Below are 8171 nucleotides of genomic sequence, written 5' to 3' on the forward strand. Positions count from 1 at the left end.
AGAACTCTAGGCACAGTAAGGTCAAAAATAGCCAACTATATACCCATCATAAATTTAGGGCCCAATAGGCTTGAAATTTGCTTAGAATTCACCAAAAACTGGATAAGTCACTAAATCTGAGAGTTTTGTTTAGCCTCTTTAAACCCTACACATTTAATATCAAAGGGAAGAAACTATTGCTAGAAGACAGTATCATATAATTTAGCAAAAGTAAATTGACTGTCACATAAATGCCAATATCAGGAAACAATTTCCTGATGGTTTTAGCTATAAGCTTATTTATTTATTTTTTTGTAATAAGAAAACAAACAATTATTAAAAAGAAGACTTTTTCCAGTAAAGTACATGTGGCGCTCATACGTTTGGGGAGAGGAGGTACGGGTGTAGTGGTAGTGATAAAACCATTTTTATCTTAGCCAATTTATGTTCACTTTAAGTTCGATGTTACTGTTGATTGTAGTTTCTATATATTTTTGTTACTTTTAAAGTGTTTAAGTTTTAATAATTCTCTTTACTTTTCGTTGATAAGCTTTGTTATTTTATTTTAATAGCATTAACGTTTTAGCTGTAAACAAGTCTAATCCCCAAATCACTTTGCATTAATTCAAAAGCCTGTAGATGTTACGAAAATTTTCATCTGGTAGACGAACATGAATTTCCAGTGGGACCGTTCCACACATAGCTTTAAATAACTCTCTATTAGTCACTTTGGTTTGTCGTTTAAATTTCTTTCTCAAATTAAAAAAAACAAAAACAAATATAACTTCATTTTCTTTTCAGTGGACAATGGAAATGTCAAATCAGTCGAAACAATAAGCCGCCCTCGAAAGAAACAAAAAGAAAGGAAGGAAACCATTGAAGCAAAAAGAGAAAGAAAAGCAGCGAAAACCCTCGCTATCGTTACTGGTGCTTTTGTTGTTTGTTGGTTACCCTTTTTTGTGTGTGCTATTTTAATGCCCTTATGTACAGAATGTGTTATGAATGATTCAATGCTTAGCTTTTTCCTCTGGTTAGGCTATTTCAACTCGACGTTAAATCCCATAATTTATACTATTTTCAGTCCAGAGTTTCGGCAAGCTTTTACAAGATTGTTACTCGGAAAAAGGGCTACTCGCAACAAAAATCGACAACGAAGGCTGAGATAGTGTTGCAAGTGATTTCTAGTCAATATTACAAAATATAAGCTTTTTTTTCTTATAATAAGCTATCACCAGTTTGCTACAGAGTGCGTTTGTTCATGTGTTTATTTTACTGTTTTTAAATAATGAAGACATTGTGTATTATTTTACTAGAAGATTTCTACTGCCTGACGGAGGCTGATTGAGAATGAGCCCTTAATGTCAGCCTTATTTATTTGTCTTGCAGCATTAAACTTCTTAGATGGTATTCTTGTTAGGGTCATTATTATGAATGATGAGTTTCTATTTTGTGACGCTCAATATCGTTATGTGTGATTAATAGTACTCTGACTAAATATTGTTGCAACGTTGAGTTTGGTTGAGATGCTTCTTCGGTGTTTTAAATTGGCGTGTCACATATTATAACTAGACGCATATTTAAAGAAAGAATTTAAAAAGTTTCATCTCCAACCCCAAATGAGGTTAAAGGAATGCCTGAACTTGTTGGCTAAATGCTGAAAATTTTTCGACAAAATTAAAAATATTAATGTTTTTATATGTTTTTCGTCTTTTAATGGATAGACGTCTTTACTTCTTTCGCAAGTAAACTGAACTTCGTCTAGGCTCACTTTTAAATTTTTGCCGCAAAGTTTTTCCATAATCTTCTACTGAAACACATTTCCTACGACTAGATCATCAATTATATATCCTCTTTGTAGCTTTTGAATTCAACACAGTTCAATTACTATCCGTAAAACGTAAGACAGACCAATTAAAGCAAATATTTAAAGCCTTTTTTAGTTAAAAACGGTAAAAATTTAAAACAATACGTTTTCTTGTCCATACTATGAATCTAACCAAATATACGCAGTTACAGTATAGGAAGACAATAGCTGGAAAAAATGTATACAACCTTTCCAAGCCAATTTATTGCGATTTCAACATTCCTTTTCTGTACTAAAATTATAACGTTAAAATGAAACAACAACATACGACATCCGTGAATCTGGGCTTTTTAATCGACAGATGTAACTGTGGTGTGGCTCGTACATCACTTTTTTGGTGAAGGGTATAGCCGATTACCAAGTAGTACTAACTATATCTGGCTCTAATTTATTTTTATTGCCATCATGGCTTTGAAAGCGGAATTTAAAAACTTCATTTCATACTTCACTTGTGTTTATTTTATTCTCAGAGTGCAAACAACATTAAAAGTTTTATAAATAGCTGCAGAAAACCATTTTAAGCTCTCAAAGCTCTGATATTATCCATGTTGGGATGTAACAACATTTTATGAGATTTTACCACATTAATGCTTAATTTCATTTTCATTGAGTATCTCCTGCTAATAGCAAAGCTACTTGCATAATATATGTCCATAGTAGCCGTCGTTTGGAAGATCTTTGCACAACTTTTCTGAAAAGAAGGATTTGTATTTCCGGTCCATATAATATTCTGTTTTTTTTCTGAAGAAATTAATCAGTTTGGTAATTTATTCTCTTAAATTATAAATTTCGTGAGATTATTTATTTTTGTCCAGCCTCCTATTTTATATTTACCCGCAAAGGAGTGAAATATTTATGCTCTCTGTTTTATTATAGAGTAATCCGTGTCTTTTGCAGTTTTACTGACTTGCAGTTGAAATGGACTTTAAAATCAATACACCCCCCTAAGGCTAGGAGGACACTATTCAATGTACCGCAAAATACACGGGACTTTTTATGGAAGGCATACAAACCAAAGGCTTCAATTTCGTTGGTGTCGATGCTGCACATTAATTTGGGCTGCAACTGCTGTGAAGAAGCCCCGAAAACAGATAAATTTCAATCTGTGATATAGATTATGAAAAGAATGTGGATTTATGTGGATTTTTAGCCGTTTTCCACAGATATTTAGGAGAAAAAACATGGATTTTTCCAATATGAACACCACAAAAGTAATGAGTTCGTTACAGCTTAGCCAAAAAGCAAAGCTCGGTCTTCATGGACACATTCCAGAATCTGGCACCTGAATTTGTCAAGTTAAAGTTAAACCGGGCTTCAGTACTGGAATTTATGTATTCAGTTTTTTAGATAGTCAAGCCAGAACCCACCCACCCCCCCTCAAAAAAAAAGAAAAAAATCCCAAATTACTTTTCTTCTTTTCAGTAAGGCAAAATGCAAAATCAAGAACTGGAACCTTGCTAAAGAAGAATTCGTTTTTTTTTGTATCCTAATTTCCCGTTAGATAATTAAAATACATAAGTTTAAACAGCAATTAAGCGTAATTTAAAAACAATTGATCAATTCATTGTTCAATTCATTGTTTACTAAGTCGAACGCAGCACGGCAGTAAATGAAGGCAAGAAACAATTTACGCCAGAAATCTCTTGCTTTTTCTATTATCTGTCGAATCGTGAAAATCTCTTCGATTGTTGAACGACCCTTCATAAAAGCAACTTGCTCCGGTTGTCGGATCCTATGAATATTATTCCAACATCGATTCAGCAGGACCATTAAGAAAAGTTTTCCTGGAACTTAAAGCAGAGTTAATCCATGGTAATTTGAGCATTCGCTCGTAGAGCCTTTCCTCTTCCATAAGGGGATAATGACACCCTTCTGCCAATCTTTGGGGATTATCTCAGTTTGCCAGATTATGGAGAACAGAGTGCAGAGGAACAGAAACATTTTAGGGCCTGCACATTTCAGCAGCTCTGAACTTAAGCCACAAATACCAGCAGCTTTATTATTCTTGAGCCTTTTAACTACATTTTCGATTTCCAAGGGGCTGAACAGTTCATCTGAAAGAACATCCCCTTCATTTCTTTGACTGCTAGACTGGGTAAGACTAACGTTTGGAAGGACACACGGGGCGACCTTATTTAGGAGCGAGCAGAAGTGGCCACTCAACTGCTCAGGATAGGAAACCTTTGCTGGTACTAACTGTGAAAAGGAGCTCAAAGCGATGCGATACTGTGCTTCAGGCTCCTTAATCTGACTCCTTAAGTTTCCCAATATCTACAGCGAATGGCCTTTTTTTCGGTCGTTGTGATTGGAGGCTAATCTGCATTTCTGCAAACACGAGCCTGTAATCTGTGTTCCCAGGTTCTGCTGATCAGTAAGTCTTGGCAGTTTTTCCATGATGATATCCAGTACTTACAAATAATGGCGTGGTCGATCATCTTCTTTATGCAACCGTCATTGCTATACCTCGTGTACTGGTGGATATTTTTGAGTTGAAATTAGGTATTTGCGATAATAAGGTCATGAGAACGGCATAGTTCAAGTAGGCGAAGACCGTTATCACTATGAGGATCGGGAAGTACTGAACCAATTGTGCCACACCAAACACCAGATCATCAAGCACGGTGGCGTAGAACTCAGCGAGAAGAACAATTATATTGTTGGGAGACACTGTCGTGTGACATCTGGTCAGGGCTGAGTAGAACTCTTCCTTGGTTGTGTCGTCGGAAGTTCAAGTCAAAGATTTCAAGTTCGGCCATAGGTACATGGTTAAAAATTTGATGATGAAAACTGATATTTCACAGGTCACTTTAACTCCAGTCCTTGTTTGTAGTTGAAGACAAAACCAAAAATAGTGAATATGTTTTCAGTTTTTGTTTATAGTCCGTCTACACTTGCTTGAACCAACTTTCTACCCGGACTCACTGAAGTATAATATAGATAATTCTAGAACATTTCAAATTCATGCAGAATATAGAAATTGAATGATTCAGAACAAATGAGTTAGCAAACTTTTGGAGTTACATTTCTTATCTCAAGCTGTATCGCTAAGCACTTTCAGCGGAAAAACCGCAAATCTACCTAGTGTTGCTTGAACTTATTTCGATTATATATACTTTTTAATGGTGTCTCAAAATTTCTTAAATAATAATTAAGACACTCCAATTTATGCGTCTCAAAATGTTCATTGTGCTTTCAATTAAAAATGACAATAATATATTTGAACCCTCTATACACATAAAAATGCATTTAGAAGAGTATGGAGACAGAGTCATACATAATAAAAACACTAATCAATGCAAACACTAAAAATACACTAACAATGCCCCTCAAAGAATTAATACAACGGAAAATCTACGACTGATTCAAATAGCTGGCTGAATCTACCTTCTAATACATCCATCTAATCACATATCTTAAAAATTCCGTAATGTTTGAAGAAATAACTGTTTCGAGACCAAATAGGAACACGAAGAAAACACTTACAAAATTTGAAAAAGACAGACCGTGGCAAAAAAAAAATTCTATAATGGGACCAGAAAAAAACACATGGGGAAACTTTTAATATGTTTGTTCTGCTTAACATGCTCCAGTTAATCCTTATAGTAGGAGAAAAATAAGTTTTGACCAGGAAAAAATTGGTACAGAAATGGTTTCTTCACCATCTGGACCGGAAAAAAATGCTTAACAACATATCAAAAATCTAAATCTCTAGCTCGATGCGAAATTGTTTTTTTTTTAATGTTTTCTTATTTATTTTCTCAAAAACCGGGAAAAAAACTAAAAACGTAAACTATAATGTTTTACACATCTTTTTAGATCAGCTTTTGGCTCTGAATTCATTTCTGATACTCATTTCGTTACCTGACCAATAGAAAAATATTTATCAGCAAAAAAAAAAATGGGGAAAAAAACTGTGTCTTTGGGGAAAAAAACTCTTACCAGCGTTGTAGTCTATTTGGCTATGTAAACGAAAGGCTTAGAAAAAAAAAGACTAAACAACAATAAACAGGAATGACGAAACACCTCAGCGCCAAACACCATGAGACAAGGTAGGTTCTAACTTAATGTGTTCAGAGAAAAGCTTTTATCTTATTTTTCAAATATATAAAAATTGCACATCATCAAAATATAGGAACTAGATTTTTCATCATCACAGTTAACTGTTATTCTTCTTCACTAAGTTCTTCTTCTTGAAACTTCGAATTGTTGCACGAGCTTCCCTTACAGGTACGGCAGGCTATAGTACACTCAAGTCCGTTTTTCTTACAGGTACACTTTTCACTATCACAGCCGTCAATACGACACGAGCATTTGATAATTTTCAGCAGCTGAGACGGAGCGGCAGGGAGATCTGTTTTTATTGGCGCAAAAACTTCGTTATCCTGCAGTTTCCATCCCAGGCGTAAAGGGTCTACTGGGTTCCCGAGCCAGATTTGAACTTGGCAGTAGACACGTAGCGAGTGGTACTTCGCTGCTGCCTGAGTCGGTGGCAGTTCTTGTGGATGCACGAAAGTGGTGGCAGTGCTCACTTTTCTGTGAAAGATTAGCTTTCTGGCAGTGTCCAGGTTCGAAACATCAGGGCAACCGTACAGTATCAACAATGCTCGCTCTTCTGCTGCCACAATATCGTCAAGCGATGCGAGATTGTCGCCAAATATAGCAGCGCTGTCCCTGAAACTTGTTGGAAAGTAGCAGCTGAACGGCTTTGCCCTTTCCTATTCCGTAAAGGTGAGAGGTTGTGTCACAACCCAGCACGGCATGACAGAACGGTATCACATTGCTGACATCTGTTCCTAGCTTCTGCTTCATCTCACTAATATCCCAAGCTGAACTTACCGCCAAACTTAGCTTCAGGTGAGAAATATAAACGCCCGGAACGTGAATCTGATCGACTGATCAGAAGAACCAAGATGTCAGTATCATCAGCAACCACGATTGTGTCTGTAAGACTAGCACCTTCTACGGCTTTTTCTACAATCAGAACGTCGGCGTCTCCTTCCGAGTGGAAAATTCGGAAACCAACGGCTTCCATATGGTTGCCGAGCAGCTTCAGGAAACGTCCTTTGTTTGTCTTACATGAAAGAAACTCTTCTTTCCTCATGCAGAGGGTCATCTCTTGGGTGAAAAAGACTTGGCGGCCAACCATCCTTGCTCGACGTAAATGGGTAGCATCTTTGATTGCTGGACCACCTTCATATCCGTCAAACACAACGATCGCACTAGGGTACCTTGCTTGTACGTAATGGACGTATGAAGCAAAGATGACCTTGAAGGTTGACCCTACCTTCCATGGAACTCGATGTAGAAGAGAACCACCATCCAAGACGATGTTACACGCAGAAGCAGGTCTTGAGGGTGACTGAGTCTCAATCCCGCAAGCCAGAAAGATCGCTTTTGCAAGCTCTGGCTTATTTGCTTTTCTCATAAGGCCATCGCTTTCGAAAAGATAAGGAGGAATCGTACAAAGTTCGTACTTGAAGTATTCTTCTCGGAGGTCAGTTCGTTGGGCTACTATTATAAACCGCTGGAAAAGGAGCGCCGGATCTATGGGCGCTACTACAGAGGACCCCGCCTTTTTGGCATTCATTAGGTGCACTTGGTCTTTTTTATTGAAGACTTGCTCCTTCAAAGTTTTTCCCGTCATCTTACTTAGAATCAACTTTCCAGCCACATCGGCCTCGTCAACATTAACATCTTGGGAAGAAGTTATGCCGTTGGCAATGTTTCTAAGCTGATTGTCACCTCTGAACGGAGAAGATTCTGCGAAGTATCCAACGAGCTTCTGGGTATCGTCGAAGTCACGCTCCTTTCTACTGGAACTCATGTCGCGGTGCTGCTCACTTGTCGAGTAACCAATTTTTGTCAAATTTTGCATCAAGAGGTTGATCTCCAGGCATGCTGGTCTTGACAGAACCCAAATGGCTCTCTGCTGTTCTGTCATCCCACCTCCAGTTGCAAGACCGCCCGATGTTTTCAGACTTCTCATATACTCCTGCTCGATGACAAGATCTGCCGAGAGCCCAGCCCAGCGTCGCTCTGATCTTCTAATGGTGTGACCTCCCTGTTCAAATGCTTCGAAGATTGGTGGGTGACTAGTTTGAAGCTTAGCCATCTCTTGCTGGTACATCCAGACCGACTTGACATAGAGGTTATGTCCAGATGCTGCTAGAAACGGAAGCATCTCTACTGCAGATTGTAGGTGCAAATCCCACAGGCCTAGTCTCTCGGCATGTATGAACTTAAGCAGTATCCCAACCATGTCAAGATACTGAAACCAGAGCTTCGCAGTTCTCTGAGTCAGCAGGTCTTGGCGTCTCTGCTTGAGAAA

The 8171-nt window shown here is 37.8% G+C and overlaps 1 protein-coding gene across 2 annotated transcripts in view; it reads left to right on the forward strand.

Annotated features, from left to right (window-relative positions):
- LOC136027228 (5-hydroxytryptamine receptor 2A-like) overlaps window positions 1-3222 on the forward strand; it is a 167072-nt gene extending 163850 nt beyond the window's left edge. The window contains exon 6 of one of the 2 annotated variants that reach the window (XM_065704284.1): window positions 781-3204. In XM_065704284.1, coding sequence (XP_065560356.1) covers window positions 781-1145 — 365 coding nt within the window. In that variant the 3' untranslated portion in view covers window positions 1146-3204. Of the gene's footprint in view, window positions 1-780 lie in introns of both variants that reach the window. The other variant, XM_065704283.1, reaches the window with a different exon arrangement.
- Window positions 3223-8171: the final 4949 nt, after the last annotated feature.

Source organism: Artemia franciscana, chromosome 5 (assembly GCF_032884065.1).
Source record: "Artemia franciscana chromosome 5, ASM3288406v1, whole genome shotgun sequence".
Classification (NCBI taxonomy): domain Eukaryota; kingdom Metazoa; phylum Arthropoda; class Branchiopoda; order Anostraca; family Artemiidae; genus Artemia; species Artemia franciscana.